This window comes from Saprolegnia parasitica (assembly GCF_000151545.1).
Source record: "Saprolegnia parasitica CBS 223.65 unplaced genomic scaffold supercont2.40, whole genome shotgun sequence".
NCBI lineage: Eukaryota > Oomycota > Saprolegniomycetes > Saprolegniales > Saprolegniaceae > Saprolegnia > Saprolegnia parasitica.
In genome coordinates this window covers 170,268-192,186 of record NW_012156434.1, presented here as the reverse complement: position 1 = coordinate 192,186, position 21,919 = coordinate 170,268, and the positions used below count along the sequence as shown (strand labels likewise).

Here is a 21,919-nt window from a genome sequence, read left to right as displayed (position 1 = left end):
TTAATATTGTACGTGATAGAGCGTCCTCTGACGAAGCCGTTCTGATTTGTGTGCACCACGATGTCAGTGTACGGCTGCAGCCGGCAGACCAAGACAGCAGCGAGGATCTTGACGTCGTTGTTGCTGAGGCCGATCGGGCGGATGTTGGTAGGGCAGTCGCGTGCGCCGTTCTTGTGCAAGAGCATCATCCCTTGGACTTGGTTTGGTGTAAGCGATGCCTTGTCGCACAGCGCGTGGTTCGAGCGCGCTGGCCACTTGGCTGGTCCAAGCTTCAAGAAATCGTACAGTGGCGTTCGGGCCGGGTGACTTGCACTGTACCGCGTAATCTAAGCATTTGTAGACACATGACCAATACTGGCGCTCCAAGGCGTCTGCCCATATCGGTCGGGAGGCTTGTCTTGATTGTGCAGTCGAGACCTGGTGAATCGTGAAGGCGTCCAGCTACTTTTGAGTGGCGTACAGCGACGTGTGAAACGGGTACATGACCTACGAAATCTCCAGTGGCGAGGTGCGAACCTGACCCGGGTTCAGGTCGTACAAAGCGTCTTGCCACCGCAAAACTCATACATGCGCCCACACAATGGCCAATGACGTAGATAATTGATTCGAGTGATAAGTGGATAGCTGGGTGCAGATCAGCAGCCGACGCACGAATTGGTGTGAGATCGCGTAGTCCTTGCGTCTCGTTGCACGAGGCACACACCGCGATCGCCTGAGGACCGCTCGTGCGACGAGACTGAATTTTGGCCAGATGTAAATCTCCTATTCTTCAAGTAGAAAAGATACAAGGGTGAGCCCAGTGGCCCTACGGCCGTACTCATTGTGCGTATGCAGCAGGATGCGGAGCAACAAAAGTGCCTGGGTAGTAGGATCATTCGATTGCGGCACGCGCGCAAGTGTGAGCAGCACCCGCCTAAAATTTGACTAGGAAGAGCCAAGTGGTCACACTTTTTGATGTAGTTGGTGAAATGGTTGGCGATACCGACCAGACAGTACCTGACTACGTAACCATGTAAAGGAGCTCAAAAGTACGAGATTAGCTGCATGATAACCTCTTCGTAGACGATGTTTTTGCTGTACGTGCGTCCGTCCTCATTCGACTTCGAGTTGAGAGCCAAAATTTTGATGTTGGCACGCACTTGAACACGTGACATCGCGACGTAGAGCTGTCTGTGCGCGAAAACAGGTTCTGGTAGATACACGCCACCTCGAGGTACCCTCTGACCCTGCGTCTTGTTTATAGTCATCGCAAATGTAGGTATGAAAACAACGTCGCCAGCTTGCGCGCCAGTCAAAATCGCGGTCTAAATGCACCGGTCACGCAATGCCCGCCCCATGAGTTTCGATCCGTTGCATATACCGCGATATGCCACAGGTTGCGCAGCAGCATGGCATTGGCGTTGACCTTGAGCTCATGATAGATAGTGTGGAGGGAAGCCAGCGATGTTGATGGAGTTGAAGAACTCAAATGGATAGTTGATAGCGGCTTCTTTTTGTAGCCGATCATCATCATCGTTTGCTGTTGCGCCTTGTACTCGTCTTTGGGAGCTTCGACGCTGTTGCCAGATGTGTAAAAGCGCTGGTCAGATTACTGAGCTACCGTCAATAGCGCAAGTTGAGCCACCGTCAACTGTGCTAGTACCATGGCGTTTGACTCAAGCGACAACGTCGTTTTTTGGTGCCAAAATGGCACGTTGAGCAAGGTCTGCTGGCAGCTCATTGATGAAGATTGAAGGAAGCTCAGGGCACACGAACTTGACCAAGTCGGTAAGTGCATGCGGGGAGTCGCAGTCGATGACGACGTCTTCGAGTAGACAGATGTGCTCGCCACCGAAGCCGCCGTGTGCTGCCTGCTCGCGGCCGTAAGATGCATTGCCGATGACGCGTAAAATAACTGTAAACGGTGCGTCGTATCCAAGAGCGCGCATGTTGGTGAGGTGGTGGAAAGTAGACACGACAACACATGCATCGCTTTGCTTCAAGCAAGCTTCCAATTCTTTAAGCACGTTGAATGACCTGTAAAGTTTGCTTGCAACCACACGTGAAAAGGAAGGTCCTGCGGCAGGTCTCGTGCCGCCAAAACGTCGATGCGGCTCGGAGCAAATATCTAGGAGCATGCTATCGACGGCGTCAATAGCGTCCTAGTGGATCATGGAGCATTCGTCCAAGACATATATCGGCGCCGCGAAGCAACGCGGCAAGGTGCCTCAGTTTCTTCACACCGAGAATTCGTGTCCGCATTGACCACAAATGGGATCTTGAAGCTCGAGTAAGCAGTGTTACCACCGTGAAGCGTGAGCGCAGCGAGACCCGTGAATACAAGGGCAATCGCGACGCGCTCGTTGGACCGACACCATGCAAGCAGAAGGTTGGACACATAGCTCTTCCCAGAGCCACCCTCGCCAATCAATCAATCAATCAATCAATCAATCAATCAATCAATCAATCAATCAATAAACGTGTTCGTGTTGAAATCAAGTTGGCAGAAACTAGCTCAAAGACTTCTCATACGTAGTGCTACACCTGAATGCGTGGGAGTTGGCACCAGCACTTGGTCGTTGGGAGTTAGCTGCGCACGGAGAGATCCATCCCATGATGGACCTCATTCGCCGAGTGATATCTCGCTCGAGATCGTACCCAGGCTCCTGTACTCGGACCACCCGACAGAGGAGTGCAAGCCGTTGGGTGTGTTTAAAACGAAACCGTCCGAGCCCGCATCCGAAAAAATATGGATATCGACCGAGCGCATAGAACCGAGGCCGCGCGCGGCGTGGCCGGACGACTGGTGGCGGCGGCGGAGGGCTGGGAGGCGACGGGACTCCGTGGAGGCAGGGCGACCGCGCCCGCGGGGCGAATGCACGTAAGGACCAGCGATGTCATATCTCCTTTGACGGGCGCCGCGCCCTCGCCACATAAAAATAGGCGTCTTCGTTGGCTTGGCCGCAAATCAAGCTCGCGGCACACACAATCGAAGACAGCGCGCTGCTGCGGGGTTGGCGGTAGGGAGGCCTTCTAGAGTTCTCAGTAGGACCTCGCGGTCGTAAGACTTCGTGATCTAGAGTAGACGGTTGCGCGTAGGTTCCAAGACGTCAGCTTCTAGGACCTCGCGATACGCATCGAGTTACGGGGGTACGCACCAAGCGAGAAATCTTGGCTGTGTGAGCGAAAAAGCTTGTCGATGTCGCATAGCGCACGGGCCACTGGTAAGCAAGTAACGCAATTAGGCAGCAGTGCCATCGCATAGTCCTTACAAAGATCTTGTGCAAACTCGTCCCACAACGTACGTCGTCCCACAACGCATGTGGGCTCGAAGGGATTACAAAGGCGTGTGGATCAACAAAACGTCGGACGGCGCCATGCGTCACCAGATGCAAGTACGCCGAGGGCCTAGCACGCTTCCTTGAAGGCATCGTAAACGACGCCGTCGACAGTGCGCAGATATTCGTACAACGTAGGACCGCGGCGATGACACAGAGTGTTCGTATGAAATCCCGCTTGCTATTCTTATGGGAAACATGGTACTAGTACATTACTGCGGAGAGCACGGTTTCCTAAACGCTTGCGGGTTAACCCGTGACAACCGTTTTCCGTGTGTAATAGTGACAAATCTCATTGTATAGGCGGGTTCTTGGTGACACGCCGCCGTCGTCGAGAATGCTCGCAAGCCAGAGTGTAAAGTAGGCCATGAGCGTTGTCCGTTGGTTGCTAAGAACTTGAGCGCCCGTGCCGTTAAGAGCATCCGGCACGAACGCACCGCTCGCCTACTCTTCTCGTGTACAGCTAGCCGCACGGTGCTGTGAGAGGATCGCACTAGCTTAACTTTAATGATACGCATTGCAGCCTCGTGGAAAGTGATGTAACGCCCCGCCCAGTACTGCTTTTATCCCATCGATAATATCACCGACGTGGTACACAATGCGATCATGACCCTTCTCCTCATGCCTTTCCTATCGCTCAGAGCAAAAAGATCTAGGTACACCCTCCTGGGACTACCAAGCTCGGACGTACCTGGGGCGAAGTCGATGCCGCCGCAATGCAGCCCCACGAGCGAAGCAAGTGCGTGCACAGAGTGTGCAAGGCATTAGTCTGTGAAACGCACCAGTCGGATCAGTCGTGCGGGCTCCGTAGGGTTATCCGGCGTAGTTTTTACCACGAAGGTGGATATCCGGACATTGCTGGATAAATTATTCCAAATTAGTATTGTGAAAGCTATTATAATAACAATCGATTTAGGTTTCATTGCCACATGGCGTCACTTTGCCCACGACATGCTGCGAAGCAGCTAGACGAGCGGAGCGAGTCCACTTTTTGCGCGAAGCGCGTGCTGCGCAGCACCAGCGACGTGCGCAGTGTTTATGTGTGTGCAGGGCGTCTTTGTATGGCGCCGACGAGCGTAGCTAGCTAGATTACCGAGGATTGCCGGCGTCTTCCACCGTTTGTTCATTATGGCAATGACGAATCGATCGAGCCCCAAAGCGCAAAGCGCATGCTTCATTGCGGCAGTTACGAGCGAGGCGGTTGAAGCACTCACTGCTACGAGCCTTGGTTAGCTCAGTGCACTTTATGGGGCATTGGCGGGACGGTGTGGGCGACGGTTCTTATCTGTCCTTGGTAAGTAGACGGTGCCGGATAATAGTATCGGTAACTGGGTTCATATGGCCGACTGCCCAGAAGAATTGTGTGTGATTGGTCAGTATGTGTATGCGCAATACTTCGATCGGGTGTTTGATAGAAACCGACTGGCTGGCTGGGCGAAGTACTGTTTAGAGGTAACCCTATTTCTTTGACGGCACATATGACAGAAGACTAGTTGCTACTTTTGTCAGATAGCAGGTCAATCGCTGACGGATGCTTCATAATTATATATGTGTTACTGCATCTTCGATGTTGTAATTTAAATGATGTGCGCAGTGTGCACTCGTCTGCTTATCTCTAGGATGGTGACGAATGTCTATCTGTTTCTGGTAACCTGATAATGCCGGATCAATGACCTCTATCGTAGTATATTGAGCTCAAGGGATATGTCGCATTGCGTCTTTTCTGGCGTCGCCTCACTCATCCGTCTAAGGTTTCCGGGGAAATATAGATGGGTGTGGTCTGATTTTGAGATTTACTGACTAAGCTGTGTACCTCATCTCCCAAGAGAATTCAGTGGCCCATTTGATAATCGCCGCATATGGAGCAGGTGCTGACGTCCGCACTGTTTCGCCATGGTGTTTGCGTCTCTTCCATGCTTGCTATCTCCGTTTGCGTCTCTACAGTGCACGCCTACGTCGTTCATGCCACGAACCTGCTTTTGCAGACTTTTGTTCTGTTTCATATCTATGATGAACCGCAGATCTGTGTTCCATATTCTTCTGGCAAAGGCTTGATGTTTTATGCATTTACTGCTTTGCAGTCTCCTATTGCTTAAAGTGAAAAGATCTAGGTACACCCTCCTCGGATCACCGAGCGCGGACCGACCGGAGGCGAAGCCGACGCGGCCGCGAAGCGGCTCCACGAGCGGAGCGAGTGCGCGCACGCAGTGCGCAATGCATTGTTCTACGTAATGCACTAATCCGCGTAGTCGTGCGGGCTCTGTTGGGTTGTCGGAGGCAGTTTACCAATCGGGGTGGATATCGGGACATTGCTGGACAAATTATCCCGTTTAAGTCTCTTCTGGGCTACAAGGCGTCACCTTGCTCACAACATGCCGCGACGCGGGAAGACGAGTGGAGCGAGTCTACGTTTTGCTCGAAGCGCGTGCCATGCAGCGGCAATGTTGAGCGCAGCGAGTATGTGTTTGAAGGGTGTATATGTAATGCGCCGATGGGCGTAGCAAGCTAGCGTTTGTAGGCTTGGCGGATCACCACCGGTAGGTCACTATGTCAATGACTCATCGCGCCTAAAAGCGCAAAGCGCGTGCTGCACCGTGACAGTTCCGAAGGGGCAATCGAAGTACACGGACTGAGTTAAGCGTTGGTTTGCTGAGTGCACTGGCTGCCGCATTGGTGGGACGCTCTGCATGACAGTTTCTTACTGTTCTCGATAACTGGACGGGGCCGGATATGGATATCGGTATCCGGCTTCCTATGACCGACCGTGTGCAAGAAATGGGTGTGATTGGTCAATATGTGGATGTGCGATGCTTTTATTGAGCGATGGATGGTAACCGGCTGACTGGCTAAGCAGAGCCCTGGCGGCTCATTTCGGAATTTGCCTTCCCCTACACAGAACTAGATATACGCAGGAAGCCCCGTACAATTGATCGCCGTTAGGTGTTGCCGTTTTATCTTTTTCTGTAGCTTGCATGTATATCAGTTGTATTTGCTCGCAGGTAGGTTTTACGGATGAGTGGTGCATCGCGTACACTGCTTTTCGTTTACTGTCTTCATTTGTACCCTGTCAGTCGTTGTTTGTGTTCGTTCTGTGCGAAGACATCATCGCATTTTTTCTACTTCCTCGCAGTGTCTACTGTTTCATGGCTGTTCTCTACTGCACCCTTCTGTTTTCACAGTTAGCGATATCCACGCAACGCACTGCGGGTTCGCAACGCACAAAAGCGTCGTAAAGCATCACCTTCTGCATCTATCTGGACTTTGCCTCAACATATTGTTAAGTAGGTATGCGACCTTAGACGAATATAAAGCGCATCGCATTGACTACGTCGGACATTTCTGAACACGATGGACCCAAATATGATTTGTGGTAAGCAATTCTTGACACGCTACTTATCAAAGGAAGCGACCAGCACGACTAAGCTCTATAAGATCGCTTGCAATTGACTCTGCTACCCGGGTTTGCGCTGGATGCGAACGAGTTAGCAAAACACAGAAGAAACAGAAAGACCTTCTGCCTGACACTACAACGTCGTAACAAGCACGAGCATACTATCAAGCAACTACTCCGCCTGAAGAAGATTGCGCATACGATAGAGTGTGGCCGTAGGGCCACAGGGCTCACACTAGTAGCTAGTACAGAGGTAATGGCCGTCCTGAGCGTCCTTGTAAAATGTCTAGCATCAAGATCATGCACACTGCGTGTACGCACATGCTTTGCCTGTGAAGCAGCCCCGCTGGCAGCGTCATTCGAAGCCAAGTTCTTCAAGATGAGTGTTCCTAGATCTTTTTGCTTCAAGCAATGAAAGACTAAGCTGAGTACTTGATCTTTTGTACGGCTTCGGGGGCTCGTTCTAGAATTTCCAGTGTTTCGTTCACTGTTCCTCTAAGGTCTTGTGGTTTACATCTCCTTGGTACTTAGCATGTTTATTGTTTGTGCATTGGTGCGTATATTCTTTATAATATCTGCGTTCTGCTTTGATTTATTGTCTCTACATTGATTGTCTACTATGAGTATTCAATATATGTCTTTGTCTTTTAGGCCACGTACCGCTCTTGCATACTACTGTTCTGCACCATAACTATAAACCGCTGATTTGAACAATAAGTAATCATCGGTCACTTTTGCCACCGCAGATTTCGCGCTGGATGCAAAAGCGTGTGCAAAGCTCTATCTCCATAGGCAACGAACCGACAATGCGACCTCATTGCGAATACTAATTTACACTCTTTGGCGGATAGCTCGTAGATGCAATCTACGAGCTATCCACCCGAAAAGAGTCTGGCCGTAGGTAGGGCCACAAGGCCCATCCCAGTGTATCACACCGGGAACGCAACGCGTGCGAAGAGCAGAGTCACCTATGAAGTCGACGATACTGGCCTGGGTCGTTGGTGTTCGGCGCTTGTTGCGATTGAGCGAGCTTCAACCAACGGCAGGCAACATGGTAAAGACTTGGAAGTACATGTTGCACGCGATAAAGTGGTTGTTGCCAGAGGCTGTGGGAGGCTGTGGGAGGTTGTACTCACCGTACCTAAGCGCCGTCAATAAACACAACACCGAAGTGGCCCCAGCAATCGGACGTGGCCTTCGACGGCTTCTGGAGCGTGTACTGTGAGTCGCCCGAGGAAAGCTCGCGTCCGATAGTGCTGGGTTTCGTTAAAGGCGCGAGAGTGGTTAGCGTGCAATCTGAGGGAGGCACTGCGGCAGCAGCAGAGCTTGGCTCAGAGAAGAAAAGCGAGTTGAGGCAGGTGGACGAGCTGGAGGAGGACTTGTAAGTATTGTCGGAAAAATACAAAACTGTGTTCATTTACACAGATTAGCTGCGCCGCGGCATGACCACGTTCTGGAGCGACAGAACGTCGAAGGCATCTGACTTTACGAGCTGAAATTGGAGTTGGTCGTGTGAGCAGCCGCCGTGATTTGGACGAGACGCTTTGTCAAGTGCAGTGTTGAGCACATCAAGCACATCATCACATAATCGATTTGTGTGATCGTCGACTGAATATGGGTTGGACTGACCTGACTACCAAGTGCCAACCTAACCCAACCCATGATTTTGGCCTACCGATACAGCCCAAACGAGCCCACCCCCATATCTTTTTCATCCACCCAACCCGGCCCATAAAACCGGGTTGAGCCGGGCCGGGTACCGGGTTATGGTCCATGGGTCGTTTTGCAGCTCTCTGCTTGACATCTTGCGTGGGCTCGAGTTTGCAAGCGCAAACCTTCTTACCTCGGCGAAGTCGACCACTAGGCCGCTTCTACAACATAACGCAAAGGGATCCCGCCCGCGCCACTCGATAGTGCGGCCTTGAGCGCAGAGCCAAGCCCATCTCAACCAGTTGACGTGCTACGCGATGTTGCCAGCCGCACGACAAGCTGGCCGCTGCTCTCCGAAATCTCGAAGCTTTCCGCGGCGCCGACAGGTCGACTCAAGACTTCCGCAGCCCCGCGAAAGCAAGGTACAGCGGTTGCCGGCCTCACTTCGAGAACCGCGCCACCCACGCCGCCTCTGAGCCTCAACCCACGCAAGCGCATCGACACGGCAGCCATGGCAAGCGCCCTATCAAACAGCAAAAGTCGAATCAGAACCTGAGCCAATGCCGGAGATGGCGAGCGAGTTGGACTCAGATCCCAATTTCGAGCCATAACTTACCGCCGTCGTGCGCTGATTTCCCGCTCGACAGGACGCGCCATTGAGCCAGCGCATCTCTGCGGGTGCCTAGTTCTAGATCGAAGCTTAGGGTTTACTCCGGGTGAGCTACGTGGAAGACATCGTCAGGCTTACAATGGTTCCGTGCGCCAACGACGAGGACAATGACGCCGAAAATGACGGGGTCTACATTGACGGCGACGGCGCGAACGAAGAGGCCGCCGAAGATAAGCCAGTACTAACGTTGAATGAAGCCGACGTTTTTATTTCGTGACGATGCCATTGACGAGGAGGACATCGCCAAGGTGAACTCGACGCAGCGTGGAACCCAAGTCACGTGCTGCACAATCAACGACCTTCCTCAGGTCGTCCCCAAGCACATCTGCAGGCCTTTACGTATGTGTTTCGACTCTGCCCCAGCTCGATGCGTATCGCGAGGTCTTTTAAGCTGACGTCTTGGATCGAACGCACAACTGTCCGTTCGAGACCAAGATGTCCATTGTCTTACTCTGGGCCATCCGACAGCCACCGCGCAGCAACGCACTACCTTCGATGCCACGAGCTCGACCTGCCTCCGAGCCAACAAAGACGCCAATTTTTCTGTGCGGCGAGGGGGGCTCTGGAAATAGCTATGTGCCCACCCTTCTGCTAGCATGGTGTCGGTCCAACGAACGCGTCGTGATTGCCGTTGCATCTACGGGCCTCGCTGCACTTACCCTTCGCGGTGGTACCACTGCTCACTCGCGCTTCAAGATTCCACGACTGCGACTCCCCACATAAGTTTACCGATTAGGTGTACCCACAGCTTTCTTCTATCACCATCAATGAGCTTGCAGCGTACATTGCTCACCGTGCCATTTTGGCGCCAAAAAGCGACGTTGTCGCTTAGACCAACGCCATGGTACTTGCGCAATTGACGGTAGCTCAGTAATCTGACCAGCGCTTTTACACATCTGCCAACAGCGTCGAAGATCTCGAATACGGGGTACAAGGCGCAACAGCAAACGACGACGATGATCGGATACAAAAGAAGCCGCTATAAACGACCCATTTGAGTTCCCTAACACCTTCAACATCGTTGGCTTCCTTCCACACTATATATCTCGAGCTCAGGGTCAACGCGGGACAGTCATGCTGCTGCGCAACCTGTACCAACGTCGCGTGTTGGGCGAGGCGCTGCTGGGCTCGGTTCCAACACCTTGAGCGTTTTGCACATCCCCTATAGGGTAAGCATGAGGTTTGTCGTAGCAGGGCACGATTCGGCCTAAAAAATGTGCATAACATCAGCATGTGATCAAGTTATATATATATGAACGTGTTTCGCGTTATCTTCGTTGTTATAAAGAGTTCGCATACGTAGAGACTAGCAATCCCCTTCTTTTCCATTCACTCGCCAGGCCGTGGCTGTGCAGGCGGCGGCGCATCTTGCTCTTCTGTAGTCGCCCGGGGGCGCTTGCGACCGCGGGTGAGGCTGTGATCAAGTTGCATATTTTATTCACTTACACCAGGGACGTGAATGAAGGAGATAGCTAGTCTCGACGTATGCGAACTCTTTGTAACAACGAAGAAAACACGAAACACGTTCATATATTACACCAGGGATGAGGCAGGAGTGTCGTTGACGCAGTACGATGCATTGCCCTTGTGACTTGATGTATACGTGGTTGGACTTGTGTGTGCCATATTGGAAGCGAGCCCCTCAATCATGGAGCTTGTATCAATTGGGCCCCGTGGTTGCGCACTATATTGTCGCCACGCGACCGGAACTTGAGCGGGGTGGATGCCGTTACTTGCACGCGGCACAGCTCCGAGTGCAAATGGTCTTGAAGCACTTGGAGGAATGGTATGTGATGGGTGGCTGGATTGGTTCGATGTAAACGCATGCGACAAAGGCGAGGAGCTGAGAGACAGGCCCATCGCAGTGGCCACGCGCGGTAGATTGGCTCCAACTGCGTTTGGACCAAATTGTGTCGGTGTGCCTCGCAGTGGCAAGAGTCCTTCATAAAAACCGGAGCTGGCACGCCGCGCGAGATGATGCAGCGGCTCCGGGCTTGTGCTGGACCGGACCATGCTCGATGAAGTTTTTGACATCAAGTGCATCGTTTGGGACAGCATCATCTGCTCAAGCGCCTCGGAGGCCGCTGTTGCTGACGAGTTTCGGCGACTTGGCCCAGAATCCTGGACATGTCCAGAATGGACAACTTCGACCTCCGGGGAGGGTGCTGGGTCGTCGCTTTGAGAATTGCATGCCGATGGTAGCGGAGGTCCTGTTGTCGCGAGAATCGCACAAGGTGTTGTTGTCTTCGTGCAGCTTACGTCGGTGTTCAGTTGTTGCACGAGTGACTCCGTGTAGGCTGTCAGCGTCTTCAGCTCGCAGCGCAAGTCATCGCTGACAGTCACCTGGTTCTGAAGCCGAGTTTCAAGTGCTGAGCTTTTCTGCTCCAGTCGCTGATTCTCCCTTGTGAGCATTGCGACCGCATCCGTGAGTCGTGCGACCTCAGCCGCAAGGTCCGAGGCGATGGAATTCGCGCCGTTTTCATGACTCTGAAGCTGCTTGAGCTCGTGAAGAAGTTCACTGTTGGTCGTCAACATCTCAACAAGGAGCGACCGGTGTTTCGAAGACTCCATCACGAGTTCGTGCATGATCTTCTCCATCGCCGCCTCAGACGCGGTATCACGGGCTGGCGCACCAGAGGCTACGTAGGTTCCGTTATAGTGAATTTTTAGGGTTGAAGGTTGGAGACCAAGAACCCACCTCGGATAGAAGGCTCCTTGAATCCGACGGGTGTTGATGTCGTAGCTACTGGCGCGGGGCTGGTCGAGTCTTGGATCAACGCTGCATCTCTTGGGGTACTGCCTTCTATCTGTTCGCCTTTGGCCTGCACTCTGAAGTGGACCTTGGGCTCTGCTCTGGCCACGTCTTTGGGTTCTGCTGGCCCACATGGTTGGCCTTTGTCCCCAAAGGTCATCATGGCAGATGGCAACTCTGATGCTGGCGACGTTGGCACGAGATCGATGATGGTGAATCGACCTTTCTGCTCCATCTTGCCGGGACGTGTTCGGCTTGCGTCAAGTATTCTTCGCGGCGCGTCGACCTTGGTTGACGTCGGCTCCTCAGCGTTGCGCGGACTAAACAGAAGCTCCGGGTCCTCTGGTGCGTCCGTCACAACAAAGCGATGCAGAGGCTTCCGTCGCTCGCTGACACCGGCGCTGCGGCTCTTCACGGGCAAGGCGACCCCGGCCGACGGCACCGCTGCATGGGACTCGACGCGGCGCATTTGCGTTTTTGTGCTATCTCGTTTTACTCCATCTATTTAATTGGCAGAAATGTAGCCAATCGCAAGCAAGCATTCCTCATTCAGAGTAGGGTTTGGCCGCGCTTGTACGATCCTACTTCAGTTTGCGAAAGCTGAATCGCTTGATTTTATGCTACCGTCCCGCCTGTGGGATTGCTTTGGCATAATCGCCGTACGCCCTGCCGTGCTTAATTGCATCGATTCGGAGCGACTTTTACCCAGGACACGCACCGCATAGGATGGCGTTTTCGCCAAGTAAGAATGTGCCAGAAACTGAGCTATATTTATCCCCTTGTTCCTACTTCCTGTACATATATTTAGGCGTTCACATACCAAAGCACCGCGCCGAGGAAGAAGTAGCGATGTCCAAGGCCCACGAAAAGACGACCGGTCGCATTATCGTACCCCTGGACCTTCTCAACATGGCCAAGTACTACAACGTCTGTCTAACTGAGACGCCAAACCTCCTGCCACTCATCAAGCAAGCGGTCGAGACGCCATTGCCGCCAAACTGGATCGAGATCGACGACACGGTGGACGAGGACGAACGCACAGATACCGTGCCGTATGCAGGCGCACCGCTCTATATGAACGAGCTCAGCGGGGTTGTTCAGCGTGAGCACCCTGCAGATGCGTACTTTCGCAGTCAGATTCAAGCCCATCGACGCAATGACGGACGGCGGGACGTCGCCAGCGCATGGCTCGAGTTTCGTCGCGAGAACAACGAGAGCTATTTCTACGACTTCGCCACCAACACGCAGCAGGATGAATTCCCGTTGACGGGCCTCGTGCCCAGCGCAACACACGTGCAAATACCCAAGGAGGTGTTTGAACGCGCTGCCGAAATCCACCGCCAGCCAAAGTCCAAATCGTACCCTTTGGCTTCTCTACATTACTGGTGCGACGCTCGTTTGTGTAGCATTGACCGACTCGACATTCTTTGCTTTCACGCGTGGTGGCACGAGACGTGTGACGGCGCGCCGGTGAAGCGCTATGCCGACATTTACTTTTCCATTCGCACGAAACATTTCCAGGTACAGACATCCTCTCCAAAGTTTTTGCAATACGATGCGCGATGTCAGTTTGTTCTCGGTAACTCGGAGCACGTGTACACAATCTCGCACATCAATGGCCGCGACAGCAAGCCGCTGGAGGCATGGGATCTCCACATTGGGGCCAAAATTACAATTTTAGGCCGCCCAACAAGCCTCATGAAGGTACATGCACGGCGCTAGCGCAAATACGGTAATAGATCGAGCACGTGCTAGGCTAGCATGCTGACACTACAGTGGCTGGAGAGCCAAGAGAAGCAGCTCCGCGCGATTCAGGTGGGACAATCAATGAAGGCTTGGTACTTGTCTATATCATGTACTAACGTTAGGAAAAACTCAGTACAGAGCTCAAGAAATACAACCCGCGCCATTCCGACACCAAATACAAACCCCCCATCGAAAGCCCCGAGATTCGCCTCCCACTGGTACGTGAAGGAAGCACGAGTGCCGCCCCTCCTTACAATGAATAGACGAGTCCTTGCTTGCGAGCATTGCGCGATGAAGTAGCGTACCTTCGCGAGAGCTTGGCCAAGTTCCGGCCCGACCTCGCCGGTAACCTCACGAAGTCGCTTCACCTCCCTGCATGATTGATGAATGAATACACATGCCATAACAATGACAAACAGCAATGTGCACACTTAAAGCCTTGGTCGCGAGACTTTATTCTCCTTGATTACTGGATCTGGAGCACCTCGATTTCGAAGACGAGGACGGAGTCGGGCTGGATGCCCCACGCCGGGAACCCACGCGCACCGTAGGCGTAGTCAGGCGAGCACGTCAAGCGCGCGACCTCACCCAAGGCCATGCCAAGGACGCCCTCGTCCCAACCACGAATAACACTGCCCATACCGACCTGAAACGTGAACGGCTGCTGGCCGGCGTCTTTGGTGCTCCAGAACTTCTGGTTCAGGTCACGGTCTTTGCCGTAGCCCGTGCAATGCACGGTGACCGTCGCGCCCTTCGTCGGCTTGGGGCCGTGGCCAGTCTTGATGATCTCCTTCGTTACGCCCATGGGGTTCACCGCCGTCTCGATGTGGTAGAAATAGGCAATGGCGGCTACGTATGCGAGCACGACGATCGCAACCGCGCCCTGCCACCTGCCTTGCATCTTGCCCTCTCGCTGCGATTGGTCGCAGATATTTGGGCCTACCATTGATTGGTCAGATCTCAACCTTTCCCTAGCCCTGTTTCAGTCGGCTAATCGCACGCAAACTAATAGCATGGGCGACCTCCGACAACGGGCCGTGCGCTTGCCCTCGCACCACGTCCATGAGGCCACGATCGCACCGGCACAGCGGCGGAACGTCAGTTTGGCTCTGTTCACGCTTCTCATCGGCAGCATCTTCCTGCACATCGTCGTGACGGGCAAACTCCCGCTGCCCGATCACATCCAGGAGCGGCTTGGCGTCGACTCGATGCCGCTCCACCTACGTCAGTACATCAAGCGTTGTAGCAAGGACCACCACGACATAGCATCGAGCAGCCGCGATACCTCTTTCTTGCGTCCAAGCGCTGACGCCGATCAAGTGCGTGTGGTGAACGCGACGCGATGGGCGTGGCAGGCGTACCGCGACCACGCCTTCGGGCAGGACGTTTTTGACTCGCGGTCCAAGTCTGGACACGCGTGGAACGAACACAACATCGGGATCACGCTTATCGACGCGCTTGATACGCTCTACATCATTGGCATGCGCAGAGAGTTTGATGAAGGCGTGCGTTGGGTCCGAGACGTATTCCCGTCCAAGCTCGCTCACGGTGGCACAGTTAGCGTATTTGAGACGACGATTCGCGTTCTCGGTGGACCCTTGTCAGCATATCATCTCTCAGGTACGCTGCTGTCCGCGCATGAGGTTTATTGCCACCGCATCGTAGGCCGGCATGAACTACTATCTGCAGCCGATGCCCTCGGACAGCGACTTAGCCACGCTTTTACGCAGACACCATCGGGGTTTCCGCACCCATCGTTGACACTCTTCGTTGATTCTCCTTCTACTCCGCAAAAACGTCACCTATTGCTCGTAGAATGGAAAGGGCGGAGCAGTAGTTACGACGACACTCGCCGAAGTTGGCTCGCTCCAGCTCGAGTTCCAATACTTGACACAACTCACTTGCAACCAAAAGTACCGCAAAGCGGTGGACGTTGTCATGGATCAAGTTCATTTTGCACGCAGCGTCATCTGTCGTCCTGATCTCCATCGTAGTTGCTAAACGAAATGACGTTCCGCTTTCCGGATGGGCTCGTGCCCGTGGGCGTCGACACTGAGTGGGGCGGGTATGACTCGTCGCAATCTACGATCCATAATGACACTTGACTCAGGGTCAACGAAGAAAGCAGCATTTCGTTCGGCGCCGACGGCGACAGCTACTATGAGTACCTCCTCAAGCAATGGCTATTCACCGACAAGCAAGACGACCGTTTTAAGGACGCTTATGAGACCTCGATTTCTTCGATGCGCTCGGAGCTCATCCGCACGGCCAACGGCCCCGGAAAACTCACAATCCTCGGCAGTTCTGTTCTGCGCGGTGACAACACGCGGTTGTTTCAAGCCAAGATGGACCACCTCTCGTGTTTTGTGCCAGGGATGCTCGCTCTCGGCGCACTACACGGTATGCCGTCATGGCACCTTGACCTCGCCAAGGACCTCATGCGCACGTGCTACATGGTACCCTTTGAGTCATGGTCATTTGTTCTTTGAAATCTAACAGTTTGTAGATGTACCACGAAACGCCAAGCGGGCTGGCACCCGAAGACGTCTATTTTGACGTTGAAGGCGAAGAGAGAGTCGTGCCACCGACGCGCCAGCGTTTCAAGCACAACGACCCAAATGCTCGCCCATACTTTGAAGCACCCGACTTTTTCTTTCCGATTGACGATCCGTCTAATGTCCACGCATTGCGACCCGAAGTCGTTGAGAGCCTCATGTTGCTCTACCATACGACGGGCAACGAAGTGTACCGTGAGTGGGGTCGGGAAATTTTTCAAGCCTTCGAGACACACGCACGGGTACGTACGTCGTTGCATCCCCCAAGCATACTCATGTGTGCATGTCCAGTTGGCGACGGCGGCTACGCAACCGTTCATCGACTCCATCTCAAAACGCCCCGCTCTACACACGGACTCATGGAGAGCTTCTTCCTCGCCGAGACGCTCAAGTACTTCTACTTGCTCTTCGCCGACACGGCGGCCGTCCTGCCGCTTCTGCAAGGCTATGTTATGAACACAGAGGCACACCTCTTTCCGATCACAAGTAGTGTGAATTAATACACGGCGGCAGTGACGAGGATCGTCTGGAGCAGCTGCGACGCAATCTCTTGGATCAAAATCTGGTTGTTTTCTTGCGCGAGCGCATGAATGGTCGGGTGGAGGTTGTACTCAAGGAGGAACTGGACCGGCGCGGTGTGCGACTCGAAGATGCACTTGAGCATCTTGAGCAGGTTCTTGCGCACAAACGGTTTGGGGTAGCTTAGCCGGTATAAAATCTCCATCACAAAGAGGCTTGATCGACCCAGCGCTTGATTGAGACGCACGGAGCGAGAGAGGATCTCGAGAAGCGACTCCAGAAGGTTTTCAAACTGCTGTTCCGCGCTGCGAAAGCAAGAAACTAGCAGTTGAATGTGGGCTGGCGCCAGGAGCATGCTCTCGACATTGACCTATATGTTCACTTTCATCACATGCCTCATATAAGGATCCAAGCGGCACCGTGTCGTGGACCAGCCACGTGGCAATCGCCTTCATGGCGTCAATTTGCCAAAACTTGTCGCTGAGAAGCGTGAGAAAGAAGGTGACACCGTCGGAGGCCCTAAGACGACCCGACCCGTAAATCATGCAAGCGTTCAAGGGCGAGTGCACACCAGAGGTGCTCGCGGGCAGTTGCCGACGCGTGAGCCATGTCACAAATGATGGGCAGCACAAACTGCTTCAAGGGACTGCGCGTCAACGTCACGCGTTGCAAGAACGGAATTAAGCCTGCTTGCGCCGCCTACACCAATGCACATGGTGGTGGTATATAACGACTCGGTATGTCGTACGTGCGTCTGACGATTGCGATTGATGCGGCAGAGGTAAAACATTGCGTGAAGCACGACGTTTTGAATGTCCTACAGGCTTGGTTGAAGGATGCTCAATGTCAAGTAGCTCGTGACGTACCTTGATTTGAGGAGATGACTCGTCATGGAGCACGTGCACGAGGGTCGGAATCGTCCCCGCTCGGTCGAGATTCTCAAGCGTGTTGGGTTCCATGCTTAGATTGCGAATACACTTGAGCACCTTGACCATCGCTGTAGCGTACTGCGGCTCGTTCGCAACATCGTAGCCCGGGTTCAGCGAATAGAGGAGACCTATGCGTAATGTCACTGGGCGATCAAGTAGGTTGTCTCGGCACCTTCGAGAACGGCCATTTCGCACATGTGCTCCTTTACCACAACGTCGCCTTGGGAAAAGAGAAGCAAAATGTCGCAGACTTGGTGCAGCTCGTTCCACGAATACGTGGCTTCGCGTGCCAAGGACTTGCACTCTTGTACGATCGTCAGAATCATTTGGTTGTACACGAGGATGAGCCGTCGAAGGAGGCCGACCTTGACGAAGAGACGACATGTGTCGTTCTTTGGGATCGTCTAAACACCGGCACATTCATAAATGTCATGAAAGAGAAAGAGCGGCACCTGGAGCGTAAAGACACTGACGATGCCCTGGATCGCAATTCGCTGCAGCGTAAGCTCGTGAACGCTCAAAAAGTCTGTGAGGACGGGTAGACCGCCGCAAGCAATGAACATCTGCAGCGTCAGCGAGCTCGTAGCACAGCTTTGCTGAACAAAGGCGGCGACTTGAATACGCACGAGCGCTTTCGTGTCTGACGATGGCTGGGCCTATGATGAACATGACGCATAAATTGTACGAAATGACTCGTACCCCGCCGTGGATCTCGACGAGCTTGACGACGACAGGAATGAGCCCAACGAGCGCAAGATTCTCCAGAAACTTTTTGTTGTCGAGCACGAGCTATCGACCGCTTATTCAGTCGCTTGATACAAAAGAGCTCGTACCATGTTGACGACTTTGAGAACAGCGACGAGGATGCTGCGCTTTTTCATTTCTAGCGCTTCCATGATGTTCGGCATCACGCCAGGTTGCGACACGAGCTCTTGGCGCAGGCTTGGGTTTTCTCGGCAAAGGTCGTGCTACGCGCTGGGAGTAAGCACCACCAATGATAGACAACATTGCCCCACGAGCTGCTGACACGCGTCCAAGATTACGCGGTCCTCCATACTAGGGTCGAGGAGAGAGAGTAGCTCCACGACGCGGGCCGTCGCTTTGTACGTCGTGTCCCTTGCAGACGTATCAAAGACTACGAAAAAATGAGAATATACGTGACTCCATCACAAATATGCAGGTCTTGTTACACGGGTCGTCGAACGGATTGTCACTAAAGCCATCCATCGTGTTGTCCTAGGTGGGGCACCAGAGATTAGAATCGTATTGTCATGCATCTCCAAATACGCACGTCTGGCAGGGAAGAAGAGAGCCGGAGGCGCAAAAAGCTTGGGTTTCGCTCTCTTTTGTGGCTTCGAGACCGTCCAACGTATCTTCCTTGCCTTCGCGGAACCGGTCGAGCTTGGATGCATCGGGGTCGAGCGACGGAAGCACCATCGAGCCGTACAATGACTGCGACTTTTCGTCTTCCGTTGCCTCATCGTCATCATCCCAAAACGGATCGGCGGCATCGTCCGGACCGAGCTGAAAGGCTTGTGGCGTCAGGGCGGAGCCACTGCGCTGACGCGACTCCATGTCACCATGAAGGGCGCGGAGTTGTGCGTCAACAATATCCTTGGGCTTGGGCAGCACAGTCTTGGAGCCTGTGGGAAGACGCAGTGGTGCAGCGGGCTCTTCGAGGTCATTGTCCCAGTTCTCGTCGTCGTCATCTTCTTTCATGGACTCGAGCGCTGACTGTGACGAGTCACGCGTGTAGCTGTCATACATACGAATCGTGTTGAGCACCGCTGCACGGTCATCGGTTGATGTCACGTTCTCTTGGACCTCTTGCGTACTCTAGATCTTAGATGAGCGTCGCTTTGTTGAAGATTGTGTCCACCTGCTCAACTTTGTTGCGCGGGATCTGGGAAACCCACGGGTGCAAGAGAAGTTCGTCCGCCGAGAGACGGAGTCTCGGCTCCTTCATAAAGCACTTCATGATGAAGTCGTGGAGCGCCTATGTAGAGCGTAAACACAGGGAAGGCTCAACATCAACCGAACAGGTGAAATGTTCTTGGGCAGGGGCGGATGGTCGTCCTGAACGATGCGAAATAGTGCAGCCATCGGCGCCAAATCAAAGTACGGCGGCTTCTGCGTCAGGAGCTCAATGATGGTACAACCCACGCTCCTACATGTCGTGAGCATGATCCAAAACAAGATTGGGTACCAGATATCGGACGCGGATGACCAGCCAGCCATTTCGATCACTTCGGGGGCCACTGCACACAACCACATACGTATCTTACCTGCGATCTCTGGAAGCATGATTACGTACTCCAGTAGGGCGAGCCGACGACCGAATTGGACTTTTGCGCTTCGTTGAGCTTGATCGCGACGCCAAAGTCAGCGATCTTGACGAGCCCGTCCTTGGTCGTGAGGATGTTGGCGCCCTTGACGTCGCGGTGTAGCACACCCTAATGCACTGTATCGTACGTGGCTCTGAAAAGAGAGTTGGACGGACCTGCGCATGGAGGTACGCGAGGCCGCGGAGCACCTGCGTGATGTACATGGCGACAAGCGTCTCGGATAGCGTGCCAAACTTCTTCATGAACTGTGCAAGGGAGCCGTTCTCCATGTACTCGAGGATGATGTAGAGGTAATCGTCCTCCTTGATCGTGTTGTAGTACTTGACGATGTTCTCGTGGTGCAGCTTGCGGAGCAGATTGATCTCGGACTCGATCGCTGCGAGCTCCTCCTTGGCCATGTCGATGAGCGATACCTGCTTGATCGCGACGCTCTTCCCGTTGCGCAGGTCCAGCGCGCTGAAGACGGTGCCGAACCCGCCCTTCCCGATCTCGAGCCCGAGCTGGTAGTGGCCGCCGACCGTGCGCTCCTTCCTCGTCATACAAATATCCGGATAGTACTAGTTAGTCGGTACTCTCTTGTTTTAGTCGATATATTTCTGCAGACCAAACACCGATTTTTGATTCCTTGCGCATTTTTTGTGGAGCGATGTCGAATAGAGTGATTCAGTAGTTATCAAGCTGCTGGAAAATGCAGATATCACCCCCACGGGCTGAACGAGACGGCCTCAGCCTGGGAGATTTCGTCTGCCTTGGCGTCCTAGCAACGCGTAATATGAGCTATCTATTCTTGCATCAGCGTGTACCGCGGCTGTAGGTGCGCCGAAGGCCGTGGCACACGATTGGAAAAAAGCCATTTGGAGCTTTCGGAACGCATCGAGCTCGGCTTGGAAAAGCGTCGGGCGGAGTGACTCGTACTGCGCCATCTTCTTCATGATGATTCTCGTGGCAGTATCCAGTGCCTGCGCCGCTTGCTTGAGCTAAGCAATAACGGCTAGGTGACGCCCACCGAGCGAGCAACCACATACCTTGGCATCGCGCCGCATAATGTCTTGAGCTTGTTGCTGCTCGCGTGCTTTCTGGAGCTATCTCATTTAGACACGCTTGTGAGCACAACGTCCAAGAACGCTCGAGTTCATTTCGGACCTTTCGGCGAGCCGAGTCGTAGTCGAGCTTGAGCTTTTCACGCTTGTCCATTTCCTTCTATGTAGCGCGGATTATATGTTGAGCTATAGTAGCACGATGCAGCAGTGCCACCTTGAACTCATGAAGGTCGCCGAGCATCTTTTGGAGCGACGATGCCATCGCGGTAGACAGTGTAATGTTCTAACACGGCACGAGGTAAAAACGATACGGAAATCGCTTAGTACCGCCAATTCGCGGGCCTTGTTATCTACGTTGGCCATCGAGATGGCGAAGGAGCCTGTGTCTCCTCCAGCTTGCAACGACGAAGACGAGTGCGTTCGGTTGTTGTCCCCAGCCACAGTGCTGCGCACTGAGGCCACGCTGCCACCGAGCGAGCTGCACCCGTGTCCAAGCGCTACATCGAAGTTTGTGGTGGTACCGATCTCGTACGTCTGGAGTCTATACCAATGAGATTAGCAGCAAAGCTCTTCATGCTCACGACAAGGGTTTCAACGTCGTTGAGCAGCTCGAGGTGGCGGTCACGCAGAATCTGGTACTCGTGGTCGTCCGAGGTTTCGGCTTGCCCAAGCTTCGTGAGCACTTGCTGGATGAGTCGGCGCTTTCCCGTGCGAAAGCTGTCGAGGAGCCCGGCCTGCGTCGCCTCCATGGTTCCTCGCGTGGCTTCCGTCGACGCAATCCTGAAGTGAAACCACCGCTTCGTCGACCTTGTTTTGGATTGGCTGAAACGCGGCCGTTTCGAAGCAAGTTGTCTAGGCCCACAGCGCTGATTCGCCCAAATTGAACCAATCGTAGTCTCGTATCAAGATCGAATCTTGCGCCATGGGTACGGCAGTTTTTCACTTGTATACAAACTTTCAGTCAACTCCATAGTGAGGGTCTGCCGTGGCGACGACCATTTCCCA

General features: G+C 53.6%; 6 protein-coding genes across 6 annotated transcripts; 2 read left to right on the top strand and 4 right to left on the bottom strand.

Moving 5' to 3' along the window:
• Positions 1–10,561: 10,561 nt before the first annotated feature.
• On the bottom strand, positions 10,562–12,015 carry SPRG_20701 (hypothetical protein; the record flags this gene model as incomplete). Its single annotated transcript, XM_012348102.1, has 2 exons — positions 10,562–11,667; positions 11,727–12,015. The coding sequence occupies 2 exons, from the start codon at positions 12,013–12,015 to the stop codon at positions 10,562–10,564; spliced, it is 1,395 nt and encodes a 464-aa protein (XP_012203492.1).
• A 572-nt stretch (positions 12,016–12,587) lies between these two features.
• SPRG_08814 (hypothetical protein) lies at positions 12,588–13,965 on the top strand. The gene is made up of 6 exons (XM_012348043.1): positions 12,588–13,138; positions 13,187–13,301; positions 13,350–13,484; positions 13,536–13,595; positions 13,649–13,744; positions 13,790–13,965. The coding sequence occupies exons 1-6, from the start codon at positions 12,630–12,632 to the stop codon at positions 13,904–13,906; spliced, it is 1,032 nt and encodes a 343-aa protein (XP_012203433.1). The 5' UTR covers positions 12,588–12,629; the 3' UTR covers positions 13,907–13,965.
• Positions 13,949–14,407, bottom strand: SPRG_08813 (peptidyl-prolyl isomerase FKBP12). Its single transcript, XM_012348042.1, has one exon. The coding sequence runs from the start codon at positions 14,329–14,331 to the stop codon at positions 13,993–13,995; it is 339 nt and encodes a 112-aa protein (XP_012203432.1). The 5' UTR covers positions 14,332–14,407; the 3' UTR covers positions 13,949–13,992.
• A 132-nt stretch (positions 14,408–14,539) lies between these two features.
• SPRG_08812 (hypothetical protein) lies at positions 14,540–16,571 on the top strand (the record flags this gene model as incomplete). Its single annotated transcript, XM_012348041.1, has 8 exons — positions 14,540–15,031; positions 15,342–15,473; positions 15,521–15,591; positions 15,637–15,982; positions 16,033–16,123; positions 16,166–16,327; positions 16,373–16,530; positions 16,569–16,571. The coding sequence occupies 8 exons, from the start codon at positions 14,540–14,542 to the stop codon at positions 16,569–16,571; spliced, it is 1,455 nt and encodes a 484-aa protein (XP_012203431.1).
• A 6-nt stretch (positions 16,572–16,577) lies between these two features.
• On the bottom strand, positions 16,578–20,413 carry SPRG_08811 (STE/STE11/CDC15 protein kinase; the record flags this gene model as incomplete). The annotated part of the gene is made up of 17 exons (XM_012348040.1): positions 16,578–16,970; positions 17,020–17,119; positions 17,172–17,299; positions 17,349–17,417; positions 17,467–17,657; positions 17,702–17,933; positions 17,982–18,185; positions 18,247–18,318; positions 18,363–18,497; positions 18,546–18,664; positions 18,720–18,765; positions 18,817–19,365; positions 19,409–19,525; positions 19,570–19,696; positions 19,736–19,787; positions 19,844–19,982; positions 20,030–20,413. The coding sequence occupies 17 exons, from the start codon at positions 20,411–20,413 to the stop codon at positions 16,578–16,580; spliced, it is 3,057 nt and encodes a 1,018-aa protein (XP_012203430.1).
• Positions 20,414–20,514: 101 nt separating this feature from the next.
• SPRG_08810 (hypothetical protein) lies at positions 20,515–21,663 on the bottom strand (the record flags this gene model as incomplete). The annotated part of the gene is made up of 7 exons (XM_012348039.1): positions 20,515–20,631; positions 20,678–20,851; positions 20,900–20,956; positions 21,018–21,074; positions 21,129–21,197; positions 21,242–21,411; positions 21,462–21,663. 7 exons carry the CDS (start codon positions 21,661–21,663, stop codon positions 20,572–20,574), a joined length of 789 nt encoding a protein of 262 aa, XP_012203429.1. The 3' UTR covers positions 20,515–20,571.
• Between the last annotated feature and the right edge of the window lie 256 nt (positions 21,664–21,919).

What these genes read in the sequence shown, in the direction of transcription:
- SPRG_08813 (XM_012348042.1), bottom strand. Translation starts at nt 14,331, where the DNA reads ATGGGCGTAACGAAGGAGATCATCAAGACTGGCCACGGCCCCAAGCCG.
- SPRG_08814 (XM_012348043.1), top strand. Translation starts at nt 12,630, where the DNA reads ATGTCCAAGGCCCACGAAAAGACGACCGGTCGCATTATCGTACCCCTG. An exon ending in GCCCAACAAGCCTCATGAAG is followed by an intron (nt 13,485 to 13,535) that starts GTACATGCACGG and finishes AGCACGTGCTAG; the next exon opens with GCTAGCATGCTGACACTACA. An exon ending in AGCAGCTCCGCGCGATTCAG is followed by an intron (nt 13,596 to 13,648) that starts GTGGGACAATCA and finishes TACTAACGTTAG; the next exon opens with GAAAAACTCAGTACAGAGCT.